Consider the following 25,633-nt stretch of genomic DNA (forward strand, 5'->3'; position numbering starts at 1 on the left):
GAGCAAGAATAGATCAGCATATAACTGTACAACTGTAATACTTCAATGTAGTGATTTAGAAAGGTAAAAAGTGACCCAGGAAAGCATTAAAATGCTGTTGATAAAACTGTCCAGGTAAAAATGATGTGTGTAACATCAAATTTCACCAAAAGTGAAAAATATGTATAAACCATGTGTCTGTGCATGAACATGTGTGCACATACACACACACAATGTACATACACAACTAATTGTAGTTGTAACTAAAGATGGGCCTAAACCCCAAAGTTCAGATGGAGATTCAAATTCTCCCAAAGTCCCAAGATGTTTGTTTCTAGGATTTTGGGTCAGACTCATCACAAGTTGTAACAAAATGGATACCTATAATTTCCTTGAGTATTGTTTCTTGCACAAATATTTCTTGCACAAATATTTTTTATTCTTTTGGGGGTAAACAAGCACTACTCAGTTATGTTCTCTTCCACCTGCTGACTATATAATCATCCCCAACACTTAAAAATATATAAACCCATTATACTGCTCACTGTCATAGTCTACACATGAGCATCTATACGCACAAACATGGGGCATATGGGAGTAACAGAGCACCAGAAAGTCAGTTTGTGGACATCAGCTGGTGAAATTAGCAACACAAGTGGCTATGAGAAGGCAAGCTTTAAATATAAAGAGTCTTATTTTCCTTATTCTTTGTTCATAAAGCATGTTCTCAAAACATAACACAATTCACGCAGTACAAAACTTAGAACTCACATCAGATACTCTGACTGAACAAAGCCAGGTGTGAAATCGAATGGGGACTTCATGAGCTCTCACATGGCCATTTCCTATACCTGATTCTATACCGGCTATATAAAACATAAAAAAACATTGAACTTCTTGATACAAGGTAATGAGGGTTTAAAGCTGTACAGAAGCTTGCAGGGCTAGAATTTATTGCAAGTAATAATGTGGTGAAGAAGGTACGGTACATAGAGAAAACATGTCATCTTATACAGAAATTAGGTGTTCCTATCAAACATAGGCTTTTGTTGTTTTGTTCTAAATATATACCTTTACCATTACCCAATGTAAACAAACAAATGCTATAAAAGCAAGAAGCCAGCTAGTTTGCAGACTTTAAGGTTGTGGGGACACCTCATATGACACAGCCCAGCTGCCTAGAGCTTACCATGCTGGATTCCTTTCTAGGAAGCAGGTCAGGAAACTGAAGTTTTATGACCATTAATGCACTTTGGGTTTTGCACAGAGGGAAGTTAAACTATGTCCAATGGATCATATTGCAATTTTCTGGTAACTGGAATAAATTTGTATATGTAAAAGTATTTAAGTAGAAGTCCATGGAGGGAACAAACTACTGTCCTCAAATCATGCCGGTTCCAGCTCCACAACAAAATTAACTCCTTAATGTTGATAAAACATAAAGCAGAGTTTATATCAAACTGTGTGTAGTTTACAGTCAATCAGACTTCAGTTTATTTTAATGGACGTTTAATGGAGAACAGCAATCTTTACAATTTCCAGGAAAACTAAAACGATCATTTTCATTGTTGCAGGCTCTTCTTACATCATGGCACTTCAGTTTAACTACAGCAAAAGGAGCTAGGACCAGGGCTGGGGACAACTGTAAACAAATCCTAATGGTTTTATTGTTTGCTGCTATTAATGAATTTATTGTTGAATAAAATCAAAAATTTATAATCTCAAGGCAATTTCATTGTTCAGGACCAGCCATATCAGCTTGAGTGCTTGGGTCTCTGTGCTTGGAAGGAAGGAGATAAGCACATGACATGGAGGAGTGGGCAGAATTTGTACTTAGCCAAAGCAGTGTATCCTGAATGTGCAGTTTGGGTGTAGTAATGGGAGACTAGTTTTTAAGTCAGAATGTTGGATAAAACAACAAAAGGTTTGGAGTTTGGGGTCTGTTTGGATAAGCATCCAGATTTCAAATGCTTTATCTGAACAGTGTAGGCTACTTGAGTCTGCCAAAACTGAGGAATGAGAACAGAATCTTACGATATTGTTGCCACTTCTGCTTCTGGACAAACGCTGGAGAAACCAAAACTGTCTCTTTAGCTAAGAGAATCTTGAGAGAGGTGCTGTTCAAATCCAATCATTGTGTCTCTGAATCAATTTGCTGATCCATTAACAGATGCATTAGTGTGGGTCACTATTAAACTGGCATTAACAAGAACCTAAATGTTCATAATCTTTATGACCACGAATGTAGAAAGCATTTAATGTATGTTTTGAAACTCTAGCCAGGGTCTTAACACATGACAGATCAGAATATTAACTACAAAATTTTATCTCTGAGGTGGAAGAAATTAAAAAGGTTTGAAGGTTTGACGCAGATACTGCCCCAATTTAAGAATAAAATTGGTCGCATGGCTTTTCTCATGAGATTATTTGGTTGAGTTGGGAATTCCATTGAGAACAGCTTGCATTCAATATTTTTGCTCCCATCTAACTTTACTCCAAATATTTTTGGGAGCAGGCAGATAAAAGTTACAGTTTGTTGTTTGGGTAAAAGATTTATTCAGAATGGATTTACTATCCTCTTCCAATGCTGCTCAAGCAGTAGGGACAAACTTTTGCTATAGCTAGACTGAGACTGTCAAAGCATTTTGCTTATAAACTAATCCATATCTTTACCTGAGTTACATTAATTCATAGTATACCCTATAAACTTGAATTTTGCCTTCAGTGATAGGTCAAGAACCTGTTTTAAATCTATGTCACCATGTAGTATAATGGGTGGAATGGAATGGTATTCTGCTTATGCAACAGAACTAAGAAGAAAATAATGCTTTCTTTGGAGATGATAAAGCATACCCGATTGAAGCTATAACATTAAAGGCCATCACTTTTTTGATGAGTACTTCGTAATCATCCTTTGTTTTCAGTTTTGTTTCCTTTATCATTATCCCTACAGTAAGATTTATTCATGATGAGAGAAATATTTTTTACACTTAATGAATTGTTTTAAGAGTGTGCGCTCTAGGCACAACTGACCGGTACAACTCTCTAAGCTAGTTGTCTTTATTATCCCTGTACTAATTACAGCACAAAAGCACTTTTATGAGCTGCAAAAGCTATTGGAAAGTGAATTCCTGCTACCTGAATTGTATTAAAATATCAACGTTGTGTATTTTATCAGAAGAGATTACAACAGTTGTAACTAGGGAGGTAAATGAACATGGCTTTTCCTAAACCGACAGTATTTAGGCAACTCATCACACAAGTTAAACAATAATCGGACTTCTGTCAAAAGGCTTTTTCCATCCATCATATGAAGCCAGAATGTCCAGCCTTATGTGATTTTACAATTCAATAGAAAAAAATTGTTTTTGTAAAGGTGAAGTCTGAAACAAATATACATAAAAATACTGAAATATCTGCACTTTAACCTGTGATTAAGTAGTTACCAATCTTACAACTGAAAGACCGCTTGGTATTATCAACAATGTAAATGGTATGCAAGTACCTATGAAACTACTTACAAATCTATAATGTACTAGCCTCTCACAGTTAATATACAGTACAAATTTTTTTAAAAATCTAGCAAAATTGGATCAATGCAAAGCAGCAAGATAGATATGGATCAAGACTCCTTTGGAATGTGGAGGCATTCACTTTATATCAAACAGCAGGTTTGGTGTATTGAGTTTCTTTTCATTGTGCTACACTTGACTGCATTTATTCTTTACAGTAATGTGAAAAAAATCCAAAACCAAAAGCACCTGAATTTTTAATATGCACCATCTGAACCAGCCAATCCAAACAAAGTGTATTTTCTGACAATGAGGTCTCTATGACATCACAATATTCTGGTCCTTTGCTATATTATATACCATTTGTAAAGCACAGATATATACCTGATAAAGTGGTCTAGTATTAAAAATTAATAGAAAAATCTAAACTCCCCTTTTTAATATACAATGTCTCATAGGTGAAGGGGACATTGCTTTATAGAATGCTGCTCTACAGGTGACAGAGAAGCCTGAAGTATTTTTTGAGCTAAAACACCATTTTTGTAACATTTTTAAAAATGCATGTTTTTTGTTTCCTTTTTATCGGTGACCACAGTTATGATGCAACAGTGTACAGAAACTTTGTCTTAAGCAATTTCTTTATGTTAGCATCCAGCTGTACAGTAAGTAAGTACCTTGATAAAGGTTTTGATGGGCATTGGTTCAGCTACCTTTTCTCAGTTCTTTTTATTTAAAAAAAAAAAAAAAGGAAAAGAAAGTTGTTCAAGTCAATGTGGTTTGCTTTAATATTTCATTGGTCCCATATTCGATAGGCAGTGCAGAGAGATCTTATAACTCAGAGAGCTAGAAGACAAAATGCCTCCAAAATTCCATACCACCTTGCTGGAAAAGCTGTTAACCAGTGTAAATGTGTTTCCTTGTGTTTAGATTATTTGATTAAGGCATCTCATTTAGAAATCTTTCTCAGAAGTTAATCTAGCTTTAAAAAGAAAAGTTTATCCAACTCGGACAGGAAGATTTTCGCAACGGGAAGTTGGTTTTTGGAGCATCTGCGGTGAGAAATGAAAGGATTGCTTGCTCTCAAAAGCAAAGGGCACTACATGAAAAAGTTGGCCCCCCAAAGGTAGGATGTAACTGAAATCAAACAATAAAAGAGCCTGGCACTAACTTCCAGTACTAGTTTGTTTGTTTTTTCCCCACGTGTGTGAAAAAAACCCAACAAAATGCTTCTGAGTGCAAATATATTTACCGAGTAAGGTTGTGGCAAAGGTATGTCTTCATTGTACTTATTGTGTAATATAAATAGCCATCCCTGAGAAAGGAGAAGGGGGCGGGGGGAAAAGCCCAACACAACTGAATTGTAACTGTATGTATGCTTGTGTTGTGCAGTCCGATCTCTCAAAACTGCTCGGACACCTGAGGTGAATTATACATAGGTTTTTTTTAAGGTTTTCTGGGTTTTTTATATATAAACAACAATCAAGAGCATCTGTTTTTGGCTGTAAAACATATGAAATATTGAGGCAGCAGGAGCCACTAAGTGGGACATTAAGATCCGTCTGTCCGTGAGGTTAGACCAGCCACCTGTTTGGCGAGGTGAAGAGTTCTTGTTTTGAAGTTGCAGTGAGAGGCAGCTACTTACTGATTTGAAAAACAAAACAAAATAAGCGACAGTTTTAAAACTGTGTGCAACACAAATTCAACTCCACAATAAGTGTCAGAGGCAAAGTGCTGACATCCAGTGCAGGTAGGTTTACGGGGAGCTGGCGGGGCTGATGGTGGGGCTTGATGCATCCGAACGGCTATAGTCACTGACAGACCCCGTTCTGGAGCTGCTGCCGCTCCTCCTCTTGAGCATGCTGGGATGGAAGTTGGCATGGCGACGGGCATGCTTCGTCAGGTGGTCGCTGCGCATGAACCGCTTCTCGCAGAGAGGGCAGCCGAACTTCTTCTCTCCAGTGTGAGTGCGGTAGTGCCGGGCCAGCTCATCGGAGCGAGCAAACTTCTTGTTGCATTCTTGCCAGCTGCATTCAAAAGGCCTCTCTCCTGCAAAAAGAATGACATGGTCTTTGTAATTACAAGGGCTAGCAATGCAAGCACAATGTTTCTTGTGTTTTCTATATGAAAGAGGAAAAATGTGGGAGGTAGGGGGTGGAGTGGATGTCATTCCTCCCAGAGGGAGGCAGCTAAAAGGTCTAAGCGGAGGCTGTTGTTGTATTCCAAGTTACTGGGAGCTCCATATAATGAGTGACTCTAGTGAATGGTTTGATCTTCAGAGGTGCGGAGTACCTGCTAATCTCAGTGAAGGCAAGGACAGCCATGGGAGCTCAGTGCCCTGAAAATCTGGCCCACCCTAGGTAACTATGGACTTTATTGATCATATCTGCACTGCCTGTGCATCTGCGGAGCACTCTCTAAACCCCCAAAGTGATATCTCAGCATCCACTTGGCTCACTGTAAAACCTGGGAAGATTTCACAAGGTCAGTTTCTGTGGCGGTTCACAAAGGTGATGATGAAGTAATTGGACTTGATACCACCAGGACCATACGTAGGTTATACAAAGAAGCAGTGTGATCCAGTAGATAGGGCACTGGGCTGGGAATCAGAAGACCTGGGATACAGTCCCAGATCTACCTCTGGCCTGCTGCATGGCCTTGGGCAAGCTACACTGTCTCTCTGGGCCTCAATTTCCCCATTTGTAAAATGGGGATAATGGTACATGCCCTCCTCTTTAAAGTGCTTTGATAGCTATGCATAAAAGTTCTATCTGTTATATGTAACACATTTCTATAACTCCCACTTCTGTAGTAGCTGAGTGGCTCATAAAATTCATTAAAAATATAAAGGTATATTTTATTAATCTGAATCTTCTAATTTTCTTGTGCTAACCTACTTTTTAAAAACTTCCTAGTTATACTCACTTATACTTCCTAAAATTGTGGATAAGTTTATAGTGCTATCTGTAATGCTTAGAGGACTGCAACTATTCTGTGCCAACAACAGAAGTAAAAATATTGCATAGAATAAACCAAATAGAAAACATCATTTTTTCTGAATATGGGCCTCCCAACTAGACCCTGTAGGTATCTTTGGTTCAGCCAAATTTCTGGGCCTAATGTACAAGCTGTTGGCTGGCTGAGGCTCCTTTACTGTCAATGTGTGTTAAACGTATTGGAATTCTTCAGGATGCAAAGGTGCTGTAACTAGAGGTGCTGGGTGTGCTGCCGCACCCCCTGGCTTGAAGTGGTTTCCATCATATACAGGGTTTAGAGTTTGGTTCAATGGCTCTCAGCATCCCCACTATACACATTGCATGTGAGGCCTACAAGACTTTACCAGGGCTGAGTCTCAAGTAGCTTCTCTCTGAGCAGACAAAAAAGCAGTTCTGTAGGCCTCATAGCCAAGGAGAGTTTTAAGGAGGATAGTTAGTTCATTTTGTGGAAGGGTATCTGGGGCCTCTTCCAGGCATGAGATGCAAAATGGGAGAGAGCGCAAAGGGTCTTGTTTGAAAATTTAAGAATTGGGCAATGGAGGCTGGTCAGAGACAGGAGTTGACTTTGAGAGTGACCGAGAGATGATATGGAGGGTGGTGATAGGTCGTGAAGAGCCTTGAGATTTAAGACAGGTAGTTTATATTTGATGTGATGGAAAAGAGGCAGCCAGTGAAGGGATATTCCAAAAGATGAATTTTCTGTTCCAAGATTCTAAGGCCATAAGGGACCACTATAATGATCTAGTCTGACCTCCTGCACAAGATAGGCAATAGAATTTCACCAAGTAATTTTTGCATCAAGCCCATAACTCCTGGTTGAGCTAGAGCAGAGGTAGGCAACCTATGGCAAGCGTGCCAAAGGCGGCACGTGAGCTGATTTTCAGAGGCACTCACACTGCCCGGGTCCTGGCCACTGGTCCGGGAGGCTCTGCATTTTAATTTAATTTTAAATGAAGCTTCTTAAACATTTTAAAAACCTTATTTACTTTACATACCACAATAGTTTAGTTATATATTATAGACTTATCGAAAGAGGCCTTCTAAACATGTGAAAATGTATTACTGGCACGTGAAACCTTAAATTAGAGTGAATAAATGAAGACTCGGCACACCACTTCTGAAAGGTTGCCGACCCCTGAGCTAGAGCATCACTTTAGGCTACCTCTACAGAAGCAGCTACAGGTGTGAATCCCAGCTTGCATTAAACATACTTGCCCTAGCTCTGCTCAAGCTAGCGTGCTAAAAATAGTATTGTAGACAGGATAGCATGGGCAGCAGCAAGTGTCATTTACATGAGGTTTGGGGGGTGTTGTACTCGGGATGCCTAGCGTGAGTATGTCTACCGCGAGCTGTTAATTATACCCCTAGCTCCCAGTGTAGACATACCCTTAAAAATACATGCAGTCTTGATGTACTGCATCTTTGATATTGCTGGGACAAGCAGCACTGATAACAGGCCAGATAAAAGTACTGCTAAATGCCCCCTCATGGGATTTTAAGAGGCATCTTTGATTAGCAAGAATCGGATTATGTCTCCCATGCACAGGGAGCGACGATCTTGTTCTTGCTAATCAGGATGCAGGCTTCATCTTCTGCAGACCAAGATGAAAACTTGTTACCATAATAGGTGAGAGCAAAGATGAGCTGAAATCATGGGAGTGCCTCCATGCAGTAGGAGATACTAAATGCTTCAGCATTTAAATAATAAACGAAGCACATACTCCATGTTTTCAAGACCACCAGCTCTATGTTGTCTGGTAGGCATATAAGTTATTCACCTTGTCAATTACATCAAGCTCACATTTGTTCCTGTGACAGTATCTCTGGATTTTTAATAAACACAGACTACAAAAAAAGGACCTACACACTAGGGGCGTCTCCCCAAAATTTTCACATAGTACTGACATGGGGAGATTTAGTATCACCACCAATCCCTGTGGGATCGTGCCCACTGCAACTTCTGGTCCCAGCAGCTCGCCTGCTGAATCCGAGACATGCTCAGCCCCCACTGGGTTGCAGAGCTGAGGCCAGCTCCTTTCTTCAGGCACTCTGACCTGGCACACAGGATCGCAGTGCCACTGAGGTTTGGCTCATCTGCCCCTCCGTTGATGGAGACAGAGGAGCAGATGGGCCAAATCTGAGTGAGTGGTGTTGCGACCTAGCACACGGGGATCATAGTACCACTCACGTTTGGCTGGCCCACCTCTGGACAGGCCGAACCTGAGTGGCGCTGTGATCCCCAGGTGCCAGGACCCAACACTATTCTGGGGACCCTCTCCAACAAGGGACTGGGGAGAACTGCCCCTTTTTCCACCAACACTGTCACGCTCTGGCAACCCTGCTAGCAATGATACACACCATGTGTAACGTGCATAAGGCTGCAGGCGCCACTGGTGCAGACACTGTGAAATGCTAATAAAGCAGGACGTACAAGAACAGAAAAGTGTGAAACTCCACCCTTAACACAAGTGGTTATGTTAAAAGGAGCACCCAGCCAGCACATTCATGTAGCTATGATGGCTAACAAAGCTCAGAAGATATTCAACCCCCAAACACACAGCCTCTTTCTAATCCTCCTCTCCATATATCACAAGAGTAGCCAGCTCTGCTGTATGACCCAGTTTCAGCAAATCCACAGGCAATATTATGACATCTGAGCAACACTTTATTTTCCATTTTGGGAGCGGGGAAGGAATCTTCTAGGGACCCCTCATTTTTCTCTTCATTCCACAACTCAAGGGCCCTGTGTGAGATTGACCCACATTAGCTGATGAGTGCTAGATGCAGAGGCCATAAAAACCCCACTCCTTGGATTGGGCAAAAGTCGTACATTTCAGTGATGCAAGATATGTATTATTCCTTCCCCCCCTCTCCCCACCACCATGCTCCGAGAACAGTGGTTCCCAAACTTGTTCCGCCACTTGTGCAGGGAAAGCCCCTGCCGGGCCGCGCTGCTTTGTTTACCTGCCGCGTCCGCAGGTTCGGCCAATCGCGGCTCCCAGTGGCTGCGGTTCGCTGCTCCAGGCCAATGGGAGCTGCTGGAAGCAGCAGCCAGTACGTCCCTCGGCCTGCGCTGCTTCCCGCAGCTCCCATTGGCCTGGAGCAGCGAACCGCGGCCACTGGGAGCCGTGATCGGCCAAACCTGCAGACGCGGCAGGTAAACAAACTGGCCCAGCCTGCCAGGGTCTTTCCCTGCACAAGCGGTGGAGCAAGTTTGGGAACCACTGTCCTAGAAGCATGTTTTCCTCGCCACTGCCACATTGGGGAGCAAGGGACACATTCATTTTCTGTTTAATTCTTGCATGACTCTGTGAAATATTCTAAATTGTCTCCTATCTAATTTTTCTTTTTGCTTTCCCTCTGAGTACACTGCACATGTTTTACTATGATAGATATGCTTTAACATTTCCATTAGCCCTGCTTTTCGTGTGTGTGTGCGTGTAAGGGGAAGGGCGTGTTTTCTGTTTCAGTATTGCTCTTGCTGGGCCTGGAGGAAGCTTCTGATCTCTTTATCACCCAGACTAATTTTCTTAGTGTGTGTTTTCATAGCAACCAGAATCAGCAAACGCTGTTGGCAGGGAAGACTTTCTCCGTTCAAAGGCTGCTTTTAGATAGTAAAGGGAAATGTTAATTTGGAATACTTCTCTTCTTTTGTTAGCCTGACCATGAAGGAAAAATAAAATGGTATCTCACCTGTTGATCAACTAGCACATGATCAGCTGCTATTTTCTATGTCCAGCCCTTAGTACCATGCAGCAGGCACAATGCCTGTAGCAGCCCTGGAATGCTAGCATAGCTGCTCCTTCACAGTTGGAAAGGATGCTGTTTACTCTTTGTTCCCTTCCTCCCCACCTTCCTTCAGCCAGCTGTGTTGACGACCCGGAGTGGAGGTGGGACTATGGTTCCACCCCTCAGGGTAGAAGAGACCCCAGGTCCTGGAGCTCAGAAGTGGAATAGTACCTGGCCCCTGCACCCCAGAACAAAAGATGAGATGGGGATGGAACTGCACAACCCTCTCATTGGCCCATTGTGCACTCATAGAGAGCCAGTCATTATGGGCCAGAATGTGACATCTGTCCACATGACCAGCCTGAGCTAATAGAGGGGCATGACAACAATTATAGTGAGGATGATGGGCATTAAAGCAATAAAAACAGTGAAGCTTGAATATTCCCAAAGGTATAGGATCTTCCTCTACCAGCCCCTGTACTCTTCCTTTCCATGCCCCCTTTTTCCCCTCCTTCCAGTTCAACCTTCCTCACCCTCATTTCAGTCCTCCCTAGTCATGTCAAAGTTTGACTATTTTCCTTTTTGTAGTTGCCCCAAAGTTTCTTGGCCTGGTGAAGTTGCCTTTCCCAACCATGACTGGCAGACAGGGTTGCTTCTAGGGGTGGTTAGTTTTCTAAAATGTTTCCCAACTCTGGGGTAAGTCCTCCTTAAAGAAAAACGTCACAGTGAAGGAGCCCTGGATGCCTAACGTAAAGAAACCAAACTCATTCCAGTAACTCCTCACTTAAAGTCGTCCCGGTTAATGACTGATCAATTAGGGAACATGCTCGTTTAAAGTTGTGCAATGCTCCCTTATAATGTCTTTGGCAGCCGCCTGCTTTGTCTACTGCTTGCAGGAAGAGCAGCCCGTTGCAGCTGGCTGGTGGGGGCTTGGAACCAGGGTGAACCAGCAGCTCCCCATCAGCTCCCCGCTCCCCTAAGTTCCCTGAGCAGCAGCCGCCCAGCAGGCTATCAATTGCTGGCAGTTCAGCTGTCTCTCCCCCCACTGCCATGTGCTGCTCCTGCCCTCTGCCTTGGAGCTGCTCCCGGGAGCCTCCTGCTTGCTGTGCGGGGCGGGGGGCTAATGTCAGGGTGTCCCTTTCCCCCCTTCTCCTCCACTCTGCTTACCCCATCTTCCCTAGAGCAGGGGGGACACACGACAGGGCTCAGGATGGAGGGAGCTTCCTGTCAGCAGCTGCCCTCTCAGCTTGCTGATTAACTTAAAAAGGCAGTGTACTTAAGAGTGGGGTCAGCGTACCTAAAGGAGCAATGCACATCTCTCTCTCACACACAGGGTGTGTGTCTCTGTCTCTGTCTGCCAAGCTGTCTCCCCTCCCTCCATTTGTGATGCCTTGTAGAGTGTGAGGCTACATTAACAACAGTGAGTTAACCCTTGAGGGCTCAGCCAATTGCTAGTTCATCATTTAGCAGTAAGGCATCCCCTGGGAAATATCCCACCCTCTGACTTCACCTCCTCAACCAAGCTTCACAATCATCATCGCTGTGTACCAGTATTAAATTGCTTGTTTAAAACTTATACTCTGTGTGTGTGTGTGTGAGAGAGAGAGAGTGAGTGTATATATATATATATATATTATAAGACTATAATATAGTCTTTTGTCCAGTGAAACATTTACATTAATTCTTATGGGGAAACTGGATTCACTTAACATCATTTCGCTTAAAGTTGCATTTTTCAGGAACATAACTACAACTTTAAGTGAGGAGTTATAAACATCAGCATGAGGGCAGGAGCAAAGCTGCTTTGGGTATTAAGTAAGGTGAGTCCTAGCTGCAGTGCTTCCTCCAAAACCACATATGGAAATTCTCAGGCTGCCATCAATCTCCTCTCTCACACAAAAGAGAAGTGGTTTTCTGTGCAGGCAGGTTATATAAGTGGCCTTTTACTGGCAGTAAAGCAATCAACAGAACTGGAGATTATATGACTTGATTGCTTAATTGTATCAGGGAACATGCAGCCACAGTACATTTTTCTTGCATAAGCATTACCCCATGGACACAGTGTTCTCTCCAAACAGCTTTCAGTATTAAAGTAGCTCTCCTTTGTGTTCTGTGAAGCAAATCCTGCAGCTCTAGCTCACGCAATGCTGAAGCTAATAAGAGTTTTGCCTTAGTAACAAACTGCAGGATTTGGCCCTAAAGGTTAGTGTAGAAATATTGCATGGTGACTGAAAACTAGTGTAACAAAATGAAGACTGTGTATATATTCTTCAAACTGTACCATGGCTACCTGAGAATCCTTTTGCTGACAAGGAACATTATGGACATTGGTAGCAGATCTTGCCACACACACAAAAAGAAGTCAATCCCGAAAGGTGAACTGCAAGGGTTTAAAAAAAACAACAACCCAAACTCGTATGTAGGCTCCTCAGAGAGGAAATAGGCGCATGGCTATCTTACAAGATACAGAATATTCAACAACAATTTAAATAAATTGGATCCCAGAAAGCCTAATAAATCTGAACTGCAACCTCTCTTGTTCCTGTGACAGCATATAACATCATCCAGCTTGTGTCTGGAGTTACAGCATTAAAGTAAAAGACAGATGGAAAAATAACACATTGGAGAGCTAAATTCAACTGATCTTAATTCAAAATTACACAAGCAGGCACATTCTGGCTTCTTCCTGAACTCCAAACAGGCCAAAGGGAAAAACTGTGCTAAGACCTTGTGTGCCCTATTGTGTTCTGGAAATCTGAAACACTCACTGTGTAAATGTGAGGTGCGGTGCTGAGTGTTATCTTGCTATAGAAACAGTGTGAGAAACTTGTCTCTGCTTCTGAAAAGGATTTAGAAGCAAGTAGGGGTCAGTTTTAACAGGGTTCATGTAAATTGTGTCTGAAACCACCCTTGTATGATGGGTTTCCGAGTAGCAGCCGTGTTAGTCTGTATTCGCGAAAAGGAGTACTTGTGGCACCATAGAGACTAACAAATTTATTTGAGCATAAGCTTTCGTGAGCTTTCATGCATCCGATGAAGTGAGCTGTAGCTCATGAAAGCTTATGCTCAAATAAATTTGTTAGTCTCTAAGGTGCCACAAGTACTCCTTTTCCTAGTATGATGATTTCATTTGATAAATCTGTGTTTTCTGTAGTTACACATGCTACACATCATCATCGGAGACGAGTAATACAGAAGAAGTGGGCCAAATGTTGGCCTCTATTAAGTCTGATTTCTGCCACTCTGTAGTACATAGCTGACTTTAGCTGACTTTAAACCTGGTCTATGGCCAGCTGAGGATTCTCCCTTGCATGCCACTATCCTTTGTAGTCCTTAGTGCAGGGGGTATGAACAGATTCAGGCTGTGCTCCAATGATCCTAAATTGCTGGAATAGGACTTAGGAGGTCATTACAGTTAGCGTAACTCAAAGCAACTTGGAGGCTGTTCTAAGTTGTGCCAGGGCCCACCTGGCCCCAGGTTCAGGGGACAAGGGGGTACAAAACCACCTCTGCCTCCACTTCTCAAGTCCTGCATGGAGCGCTGCTCAGGCAGGCCCAAGGATCTAGCCCTAGTGTGTGCAAGTGTTTAAGGTTCGGTTTAAAGCCACTGTTTGTACACTCACGGTTATGGCTTTGAGTGTGCAGCTGACACATTAACCCTTTCCTGAGGAGGCCAAGAGGAAATGGCAAAACTATTTTGTTCTCAGTAACTTTCATCTGTTTAATTTTTGTTGCTAAAATAGTCAAAAATCCTTTCAAAAGAGATGATTAATGAAGAAAGAAGGTTGTGTGAATAATGCATCCTCTGATCAACTTTCTAATGCCCCTGATGTTCACTGCCACATCCCTCTCCCTCAGTACTAACAGCCTCGCTCTTTCTGCCTTATCCCTGCTCCTCAGAAAGAGACTCTTGTTTTGTTCCCCTGCGACCTGCCACAAGCTGAGGGGTTGAGAAGGGCCAACCTGCGTCATGTCATTAGCCATCTGCAGATGGTCACAGCACAACTAAGCGGCTTGCAGCCTGATTCCATGTGGATTGTTAGCTATATGCAGTGGAGGGATATCTTATGTGGCAATGTGCCACATGATAGGCATAATGGAGGATGGTCTTTAAGGTGCATGTGTGCTCAGAGAAGCTGCTTTAAGTTTCACCAGCTTAGCTGGACAGTTGCTTCTTCAAGTGCCCAGAATCTGCACAGAGGCTAGAAAAGAGACCAGTGGGTTTGTGCATACTTAAAAAGGAGAAAAATCCACAACTAACTGAGCTGCCTGGACAGACTTTGATATTTGGGACATCTTCAGTTTTATAGGACACATGGTCAAAGATTTGGCAATCAGAACTGCCCCATTAAAAATGGAACAGCTGTCAACACTAAGGCTTAGAGCATTATTAAATCTAAACCTAATTACATGGTGGTTCACATGCTTATAACTTAATATCTTGACTTAGTTTATGACAGCTTCTACTGGTCATGTTTGCTGCTCAGAACACACACAGCAAGCAGGTGCTCTCCAAAGAAGTTCTATTTATCCTGGATTCCCCAGGACATCTCAGCTGGAGGCTTGGTGACCACAAAGCCAGAAATTTTGGTTCCAAAGTGAACTGTAATCTGGTCATTTAGTTCATGGAAGGGAATTGCATGTTGTCATCAAAACAGAGCTAGAAACCTGAACATGCCAACTAGCACCATCCTTGTATTAAAAATGTAGAAATTCATAATTTAGTGTTTGGGTTTTTTGTTTTGTTTTGCAACTGGCTGAGTGGGTGCTGAGGACAGGAGGCAGAGGATCAGTAGAGGAGCAGCCAAAGTGTCACTCCTCCAAAGGAGGAAATGCTATTCTAGGAAAGAACATTAGACCAATGCAGTCTAGTTTATTGGATTTGCACTCTGGTCTCTAAGTGAACAAACTAATAGACTATTTTTAAAAACTAGTCTTCAAATAACACTGGCAGGCACTTGGGAATATTTCCATTTCCACTTCATGTCTGTTTGCATAAAGGCACTTCAAGCTGGTTGAAAAATGAAACCTGTAACCTCCTCAAGGCAACAGAGGTTTTAAAATGTACCTTTGATGCTATATAATGGTGCTTTCTTTGCAGAGAATCTAAAGGGGAAAAAAATCAACTCCCAAATTTCCATATTCCTGTAAGTGGAAACTCATGCATTTCTAAGTTCCAAAATTTATTTTTCCCCTAGCATTTTCACTTTCTTTGGCTTTTGCAATAATTTTGTCAAAACCCAAGATGTATGGGTTGGAGATTCTAAGCACACACCAACCCAACTGAGATATACTCACCAAATACCAGGCCTACCAAGATGTTGACAGGGTTACTTTGATCTTCAGCTTTCCCTATGCAAGGGCAACTACTAGAATTGGGACTGAGCAAGAACTGCAACAACCACCAAAAATCTTCAGTTAGTTTCTTGACCTTTTAAATAACTGTGCTTTTGCTGTACTTACAACCATTCTGTTTGCTGTGTATGAATGTTCATGCCATCAGCTTACACTGGGATGAATGTTTCTCTAAAAGAGATTTTTCAAAATTGCAAAACTTCAGCTTTATTTTACAGTGTGTGAGGGTGAGTGCTGAAAGTGTTTGTGTACTTATTCAATGTGGGAGCAGAAATTATACGCGCAACCACCACTGCTCAAATAGTGAATGATGAACACACACTCAGTTACTATGATGACGATAGCCATAAAAAGCAACGAAACATTATAATTAGTGCAAAATTCCTACTCTAGCCCTAAATTTGCAGTCAGCTCCCCCCAAGTGCAAAAGTAAGTAATGACCTTTCAATTTGGTACAGTCCAATGCTGCTTTAAAATGTTAAGACACGACATAACCAGAGTGGAAGCCCATTCCCCTCAAACACTAAATTGTGAATTTCTACATTTTTAATACAATACATCCTCTTAGTGAAATATCTCCTCACATTGCCACATATATTCTCTCTTCATTGAAATCCAGCCCTTCTAATACAAGTCTGTCCAATGATCTCATGCAGATCCTGAATCTTATCTCTGTAATAGTGTGAAGGGATATACCAGCCCTTTGAGGACCCTTGCTACAGGCCTCACAGTTTTACCGCACCCTGCCCCAGAAAATGAGCAGTGAAGGTGGGTCCTCCAGGCCTTCCTAGAGAGGCTGCAGGGAAGCATCGAATCAGAGTGCAGTGGGTTCACATAAAAGGAGCTGAACAGGGCAAATTCTGGTGGGAACCAGAGGAACAAGGAAGGTGTGCTTTGCTGGAGTTCAAGGGAGATTCAGAAGATGGGTTCTGGTGACATTGGTATTCTGTGAGGAAGAATTTCAGCCCTGAGGTAAGGGTAAAGAGGAAGGGGTTCTGTGGGAAATGGCCCAGGGAATAGCAGCAGTAACTATTACAGGAAACAGCAGGTGGTTGCTATTTATAGGGTCCCTGTGTTGGACCCAGAGTAGTGGATGGTCCTGGGTCCCCATTGGCTGCTGACAGGGTGGCCTAAGCCTTGAGAAGGGGATAAGGCTGGTTTAGAGGCCCAAGTGAAGGGCAGGACTTAGTCCCCAGGCAGGAAGCCCTAGGGACATTGCCCTATATTGGGGCAGACATGGACTTAAAGCTAGCCCAGAAAGGGCTGAGAACTGAGCCCAAAGACAGGGCTAAAAATACCAAGAAGGGCACAGTGATAGGTCCTGTTGGACTTCTGTTACCCTGGAAGAGGTTCCATCATGTGATGAGATTGTGTGACTTGGCTGGAGGGCTGAGCCCCTGAAGACCTGACTGATGAGGTTAACGGTCAACAGGGGGTGCAGAGAGAGTATGTGTAGGTTCACACCTGACTGACAGAAGGCACTCACAAGAGGGGAGTGGCCCCTGTCACAAATAGCCCTTAGCTACTTTAGAATACTGTACTTTAATCAAGACCTCTCTTTGTTATCTTAAGGCTAAATAATCCCAGCTTCATTAAGCATTCCCTTCAGAGTTACTCTCCATTATAACGGTCATCTTTGTTGCCTATACTATACAGCTAAGTTGGAGAGTGTATCATCCTTTAAGTGAGGAGGCCAAAACTGGACATGCTATTCAAAATATGTCTAACAAGAGCCCTATAAAGTGGTGGATTAATTTCCTTGGATTTAAATAATATACCACTTTTAATACAAGCCAGTGTCTTATTACCCTGCTTCCCTGCATACTAACCTAAGAATCCGAACACCGGATTTATCACCACACCCAAATCCTTTTCCTTCCACCATATTAACAAGCATTTGAGCTCTCCTTAGCCTAGATATTATTTCCGCCTAGGTGCATCTCTTTGCACTTAAATACATCCTATTTCATGTTCCACCTTCAAATTCAGTAACCTAATTCCAAGCCATTTCATACTAGGAAACAGTAAGTGGCTGAAAGGTAAGGCAGGGCAATTGAAAAAACTATCCCAAGACAAAGCTGCCTGGAAAATTTAAGGGTTGAAGGATGAGATTTCTTTGTTAAAATTTCAATTTTTTCCTCTCCCCACTATCATTTTGAATAAAAACGTGAAATAAAAACCCATTTATATTGCCAGTACTGTCCTGTCAAACAGTGACAGTAAAATGTTCTGTTTTCATAGACCATGGTGCGTATTTGTTTTCCTAGCATTTCTTAATTGCGGTAACTTACTAATGGTCTTTATTAAAATTTCTTGGCAGCTTTTCCTGATTAAAGCTGGAAGCTTGACATTTGAGGTTTATTACATTGGCAATTATCGTTCTAGATGTCAAATGGTTAACAAAAAAGCACAACTTCATCTGTGATTTCAACAAATGCTTCTCCTCTGTTCCTACTGCTCACCTGAATGGCTGGTTCAATTTGCTGTTTTTCATCAAATTGTGACAATACTGTAGAAAGTTAAACAAATTATTACCATTTTTACTTCCTTTTAGACTTTTTAGTTTATAACAATGAAGGATTCCAAAAACCAACTAGCAGGGTTAACAAAACCTTATTGCATAACATTAGGTCTGTGATTTCTATATACCAGCTCTTATGAAGGCTGCTAAGAGGAGTTTGCAGAACATTACTTGCTGCGTTATTAGGTACATGATGAGAAAGTGAGTGAGGGACTGCCCTCCATCCTTGCAGTAGGCCTTAAAGAGTCTTACATGATTTCCTTTCAATGTTCAGCTATGAGATGTAAATTGTCTAGTGTGATGCAAAGCTACTTGTGTTCCTATGTACGTTCAGTCTTCCTGAGCCATTCTGAGAAATAGTGAGAGAGTGATGCAGCAGTTTACAACAGTTCTGCTTTCAAAAGAATGAAGTTAATTAGAAATCATACAGGACTACATAGTACAAATCTGCTAGTCAGCTGGTCAAAATGATATTCAAACTGAATAAACTAGCAGCTGAACGAGAATCCTACACATAACAATGGTTTTCTCTTGCCCCTTTGAAATGGGGACTTTCTGCAAACTTAGTCTATTCAGACCTTAACTTTCTTGTATGTACTCTTGTGGAATTTTTGCCTACACTGTACCATTGCAGGTACAAAGCTGAGTATTTGTGCCTCTAATTATTTGATTGCAGGTGCAAACCACATAGGTTTGCAAGTACTCAGATTTGCACCCACAGTTTACTTCAGCAGGTGCAAAAATTCAAGTGTAAGTGGTGTGGTTGTAAACTGTATGTGCAGAACAGTCTTTGAGCTGCACAACTCCATCAATGTTCATGTAGCAGGGGATATGAGATACATGTCCTGTCCTCGCCTTGACAATAGTCAGTAACTTTGCACATCTACAGAGATTTTGTTTTTCTTACCCCTAGGATTTGTGTACTTTACAACGGTCAATAAACCTTCACAAAGCATTCCTGTGAAATTCTTTACAATCCCAGAGCCTGTGAATTCCATTGTGCTCTGCAAAGTGAATTCCATGGGGAAAAACACCAGGCTCCTGTAAATAAAACTTTCTGAAGAATAGGTGAAATGTTAAGGCTCCAGGACTGTATCCCATTCTTCAGCATGGTTGTTAGGGGCCACCTTTTCAGAGGTGTCAAGTACCCTCACCTCCCATTATCTGTGGCATCTCTAAAAGCAGGCCTTATTCTATGTCTTTGGGAAAGTCACATAGGTCAGTAGCATAGCTAGAAATTAGACCCAACAGACTTGACTCCCACTCACTGCCTTACCTGCTAGACACACTTTCTCCCTGTCCAACAACAAATGCCTGCTTTATTAGTGTGTTTCTCTCGCTCCCTCACATGACAAAGAATCAGTGTGCATGGGAAGTCTGTGTCAGGTTGTGTGTTTACTGAATATGACGTTGTTACCTGCCATGATTTATGTCTAGACTCCTATCAGCAGGGCAGGTGGCAGGATGATGAGTGGTACAGAGAAGGCTTACATCAACCACATGCCCCTTTCAGCTGTTCCTGCACAAAACGCTAACAGTTCTGAAGCACAGAGGCTGCGGGGGACAAAAATATCAAGACACAAGAGCTCCTAAGCAAGCTAAACTTCTGGACAGACCTGCCTGTAAAAAAGCTATTGTGGGGGGAGGGGCAGGAGAGTAAATGGGGGCAAAATAAAACAGAACTTCATTTTCTGAGGGCTGTTAAGAAATTGTCTTTTAGGCTTCCATACATTACCCAAATGCATTCACTACTTCCAGCTGCATTTTTGTCCTTAGTAAATACATATGTGATTTGTATATTAGAGAGAAATTCTTCAGGCCATTAGTCCTTAGTACTGTATAAACTAGTGCTTTTCCCATAGATATTTTGGCCAACAAGTAAAATTAAAGCTGAGTATTTTTGTTAAATGTATAATGTTGTCCAGCACACAGATTTCTTTAAAATAAAACTTGCCTAAATCCCTGTTAGAGCCGCTAGTCCTTACTAGCATGCAAATAAATAATCATACATTCTTGGGGTCTCATCCTGCAAAGGAGCTATAAAACCTTAAACTTCAGGGCATCAGCCAATTTGGACAGGGGACAAGAAAGAAACTTCCTAATACTCCCCAGCACTTCACACTGGACATGTGCATCACTGAGAGGTTTCCCCTTTCTCCAGAATAAGCATAGACCTCTTCCAGAGGCAAAACACCAAACATGCTATTCCTCTGCAAAGCCTATGTGGCAATCACAGTAATCCAACTGCTATGCGAACAGCATTAAGTAAAATCTCCAAACCAAACATATTCTAAATATCTTCACCTGACTCATATGGATTAATATGATTTAAACACTATTTCACACAGACACACAATTACAGAGCAGTAATTGTCCCCTCTCTCTAGCCACATGTACTTTACAATCTCTCCATTGAGCTTCACTAGAGGCAATCCAAACATTGATATATCCTGGTTGGTGGTTGTGAAACTTGACTCCTTTTCAATAATTAAAATTAATTAAAAAGATGATCCAGAGTCTTTATGGGGATTAATTGGTTTCAGATGCTTACCAGAGCTAGATATTGAAAGGCTGGTGCTGCTGTAGCTACAGGTTTTTGTTTGTTTGTTTTTGTTGTTGTGCATTTGTACCATGAAGCATCATGCCTGCCATCTCAAAACTTTAATCAGGTAAGGAGAGTGTGTACACACATGGTGTTTTTTGTCTTATTTTCCTATCACCTGTGGATGAACACTTTTCACAAAGTGATCACTCCGTTTCTGGCCTATCCGTCCTCATCTTCAAGGAAACCTGCACAATGCTTTCAAAAGATGAGCCTGGGAGCTTTACTTCATAATTCTGCTAAACACTGTAAATCATGGACTGAACAGAGACACTGGATTTATGGCTTATTACAACAATCGGTAACCCACTAACCTCCTCTTTTTGTCCGCTGACTGCAGAGGTGTTAACGGGCTACTCTATCTTGAATGGTCCCTTAGAATATGTGGTAACTCCTTATGCTAAACAATCTTGAATTAAGATGTGATGCTTGGAGTACCTTTCCCATACCTGAAGAGCTCTGTCTCTTGCACCAACAACAGTTGGTCCAATAAAAGATATTACCACACCCGCCTTGTATCGCAAAACTAAAGCTTTTACAATCAACACTAGTCAATTCCTGGCTTCTAAAAATCATCCTAAAGAAGAGTTTGCTTTGTCTTCCTTCCTCACACCCCACCGTCTGTCTTGCCTCTTCCTTCCTCTTTTGAACCTGTCACTACAAAAAGCAAGTTCATCAGGGCGAGGCAGGATACTGTAAAGCAGTGATGAGAGCAGCACATAGGTAGTGCCTGTTTTTATTTAGTGATCGTGTGTGTGTGTGTGTGTGTGTGTGTGTGTGTGTGTGTATTTTCCATAAAAATCTGGATACACACAATCACATCCAAAATTTTCAGGGTGAATATGCATAAGGCTTTAGTATCTGGGAAAAGTAATCTTCTGAGGCCGAGGGCAAGAAGGAAATGAGGAACGATATGGGTGTGTTTGGGGCAAGAAGTAAGGTCTGAAGCAGTGTAATAAAGATTTGGGCAACAACATAAGTTTTTTTGAAAAGCACTAGCCTAACTAAAAAGGGAAGAGGCAGCTGAATGCTCCTTAGCTAGGATACCCTGAATGCAGTAGGGTTAAAGGATTGAACCAAAGCTGCTCTTGTAGTAATTATTCAGAAAAATCATCCCCCTGCCATATGTCCACCATTTAGCTAAGGAGGGAGAGTACATCTGGCAGCTCAATCTGATGCACAGTAAAACCTATTGGAGTAGAAAAACCAGCAGGATGACAACATAATACACTGTATGAAAGGATTTAACAGCCATTTCCACTCCTGCTTGACGTTCTCATTCTCTAGCAAAACTGGAATTTTCTAGGTAGAACAAATGCTATCAAAGAGCCCCAGCTCATGCAAATAGAGGTGTGGCTGTTTTGGAACCTAAGTGAATGCAAGTATGAATGATGATAGTGAGAGCATACTCTTCACCTTCTCTAATGATGTATATAGGTCTGTTCTGGTCTGCACTTCTGCATAGGCCATGAATATATTGTGCTTCCTTGTTGAGCCAATGAGCCTTTGACCCCAGGAATATATCTTTATTATAATGGCAGTTTTTAGCCCCTTTGCTTCTGGAATTGGTCAGTGAATTATGCTGCTGTTTGACTGGGCACCAACAATGTGCTCAGCACCTTACACAACAGAAGACGACATGGTCCCAGTCCCAAAGAGCTCTTATTCTAAAACAATACAATCTAACAGCAAATCCTGTATCATGCTATATGATGGGTTTCATCTCAGCGTTATGTTCTCATGATTACCAACCATGTAATTTCTACTTAGTAATGATGGGAATTCCCACCAGATCTTGATCTATTTGGAGCACCAATTCCCTTCCCTATTCCACGGGCCACAAAGCCCTCTTCCCCCACCCCCAAGGAGAAAATAGAGCAGTGGAAACTCCAGTGCCTTAAAACAAGAGAATTTTCTGACTTGACTACTCTCTTATAGCTTATCCAGGGAGGGGAATCAATATCTAACACTTTGACTTTTGCATTTATAGTCAAGGTAATTAAATTGCTTTATGCTAAGCTGGGGAAGTGCTAAATCCAGACTGTGTGTTTGGAGGCGGGGGTGTCATTCAGCTTTCCATCATCTTCCAAACCACTTTGAAATATCAGACTCTGGGGTTTTGGAGAGGTCCCCATCAATTATTTTATTTCAATTAACAGTTTAATAGCAATGTCAAGGTGAAAGAAAGAGGACAGATTTTTTTTTTTAAACAACCAATGTGAATGGCACAGAGGGAAGAATCCTTTTTAAAAAAATACCCTGTGAATATGAGTTGGGGTTTCCTGAATGACAAAGCAAAAAGCTTTTTTTCCCCTACCCAAAATCCTACCTTAAGAGAATGTTAAGGTTGGAAAGTCAAGAGTTAGTAAATGGTAATAGTCAGATGTGACTTCTTGCATAACCCTGCCATAGAATTTGACCCAGTAATTCCTTCATCAAGCCAATAGTTTGTTGAACTAGAACATTCTGCCCCACACATGTTATACAAAGCACCTTGCCTTTAGCACAGTGGGTTTCAAACTTTTTTGAATGAGTGACCCCTTTCATATAGCAAGCCACTGTGTGTGACCCCCCCCCCATGCATTAAAAAGAGGGGGTAATTTAATGGAAGCTCAGGGCTGTCAGCCACATGAAACTGTCAGCTTATGACCCCCATGTAACCACCTTACAACTGCCTGAGGGCCACAATCCCCAATTTGAGAACCCACAGTGTGAGAACCCAAGTCTGAGAAGCCTGGCCTATGGCAGTATCCCTGCACTAGCCCTGAAGGAGTGGAATTAGGCCAGATGGGCCCAATCAGCCAATTAAGCTGCAAATGGGGGAGATTTAGGCTGTGGGGAAGCAGTTAATTAGAAGGAAGCTCACCTGTGAGGGAACAGGCAGGACTTCTATAAAGCCAGGAGGCTTGAAACCATAGGTAGTAAGAAAGAAGTTCACAGCCTCTTTCTGAGGTAAGGGAAGGGAGACAAGAACTTGTGAGGAAGGGTTTACCTAAGAAAGTGGGGTCTGGTTAGGAAGGCTGGAGAATAAAAATCTTGGAGAGGCATAGGGAGAGTTAATCTAGGAGTAAGCGAGAGAGAGTAGTAAGGGGGATGTAACTGCAGGCTGTAAGCTATCAAGGGCAGGTCTGGGTTTCCCTACCATCCACTGCAGAGTGGTATTGCTTCAGGCAGTGAGTAGGAAGACTGTCTCAGTCCCTATGGGCATGACATAAGGCAGTGGGTGGGAGGACTGCCTGATGCTGCTTGTTCAGGAAGACTTGGAAAGACTGCCTGGGAAGGGGGGCATCACCCATTCCCTGGCTGAGTCACAAAGCTGTCAGACTGTGACTCTGAGAGTGGGAAGAGGGTGTAATGGGAGAAGTGAAGGGGCATTGAACTGCGTGGAGCTAATCCCCAGAACTGCCTGACCGGGTTCCACCCTGTGGCTAGTATGAAAGAGGATGTATTGGATTTTTTTTATCTCTTCAATTCAAGCCTTGTAAAGTGACAAGGGGGCCATGGTGATGGGTGCCTTACAAGTGCTGGACTTATTTTCCCCAGTTATTCTACAAACTGACCTCATTTAAACATTCAATATAGAAAATAATATAGGTCCTGATCCTGCAGTTGGTTCTACTCAGGCAGACCCCTGAGCCCACTGATGTCAAAGGGGAGCCTTGTGAATGCAGGGATAAATTATAGGATTGGGGCCTTATTTTGTAACTTGTTGCTTCATGTTACTCTTGCCACAAGCACCTAACTAATGTTAACATGTGAGTCAGCCATGGGATGATGATGAGGCTCACCCAGCAGCAGAGTAAATATGGTGATTAATGAAAACCTTCTGTCAACAGAAACTGAAGCCAAGAAAGGCAACTCCCCCTACTCACAGTAGCCTTGCTGCTTCGTGCACCAGGAGGAGAAAATCCTCCCTGCAACTGCCACAACTGAATAAAATGAGTTTAGAGGGGAAACCTGTGGTAGAAGCACAAGGTTTCCATTATGAACTGTTGTCCAGATCATTCTTCCACCACCTCAGAGTTACTTGGTAGGAGCCAGCCTGTTCTGTGAACTCAAACAGTCCCAGCAGAGACTACATTAGGCATTTGTCAGTAGCTCCACCTGGGCACTGAAGACTTATCCCTCTAGACCTCCCTCCCCCCTCCCCCCAATCCATTGTTGCTCTAGGGTGTAGATTGCTAAATATTTGTGGCTGACTTTGTTTAATTCATGTGTAGTGGTGACTTAATTCTTCTTTGGAAATATCCTAGAGAAAGTGTCTCCAAAGATTTCTTTGCAAAGTATAAATTTTGCATGTTTCTAGTCCAGTGTGGAATACATCATAGGTTGTCTGTTGAAACAAAGGGGACTTGAAAGGTGTGCTGAGGTAATAAGCTAAGAATAACAAGACATGAGATCCTAGAGAAGTGCTCGGAGGGCTGATCAGAGCCCCTAGCTGAAGTCCTCAGAACTACAGCAACCGCTGGTACTCCACCTCTCTATGAACACTGTCACTGATGTCTGGCAACTGCCTGAATTATTGCAAAGAATAAATCTGACCTCCATAAATCAGTCTCTTCTCTATGGGCATATTAATGAATCCATTTTTATCATTCATCCTGCTAATTTTTAATATAACATGCTCATTGAGAACAAGACTTTACATTTATTAAGGCTTTAAAGAGATGAATGCTCCATTATACAGGCTGACAGAGTAACAGGTGCTTCACCTAAGACTTGGACCTGTGATTTTTTAGGCTTTGGTGCCCAACCCTGCAAGATCCTGAGCACCCTTTGCCTCCACTGAAATTCACATTTTATGGCTTTAGTGGGTGTTGAGGATACACATTACATTACAGGAACACCTCACAAGATTGGCTGTGGGGTCTGTTTACAGTAGGGTGACCAGACAGCAAGTGTGAAAAATCGGGACAGCGGGGGGGGGGGGGGGTAATAGGAG

The 25,633-nt window shown here is 42.3% G+C and overlaps 1 protein-coding gene across 1 annotated transcript in view; it reads right to left on the reverse strand.

Annotated features, from left to right (window-relative positions):
- Positions 1–3,726: 3,726 nt before the first annotated feature.
- The window catches only part of KLF13 (KLF transcription factor 13), a 38,853-nt gene continuing 16,946 nt past the window's right edge, over positions 3,727–25,633 (reverse strand). The window contains exon 2 of the mRNA XM_074964747.1: positions 3,727–5,537. Within this exon, the coding sequence (XP_074820848.1) occupies positions 5,245–5,537 (293 nt within the window). The 3' untranslated portion in view covers positions 3,727–5,244. The remainder of the gene's footprint in view (positions 5,538–25,633) is intronic.

Source organism: Natator depressus, chromosome 10 (genome assembly GCF_965152275.1).
Source record: "Natator depressus isolate rNatDep1 chromosome 10, rNatDep2.hap1, whole genome shotgun sequence".
Classification (NCBI taxonomy): domain Eukaryota; kingdom Metazoa; phylum Chordata; order Testudines; family Cheloniidae; genus Natator; species Natator depressus.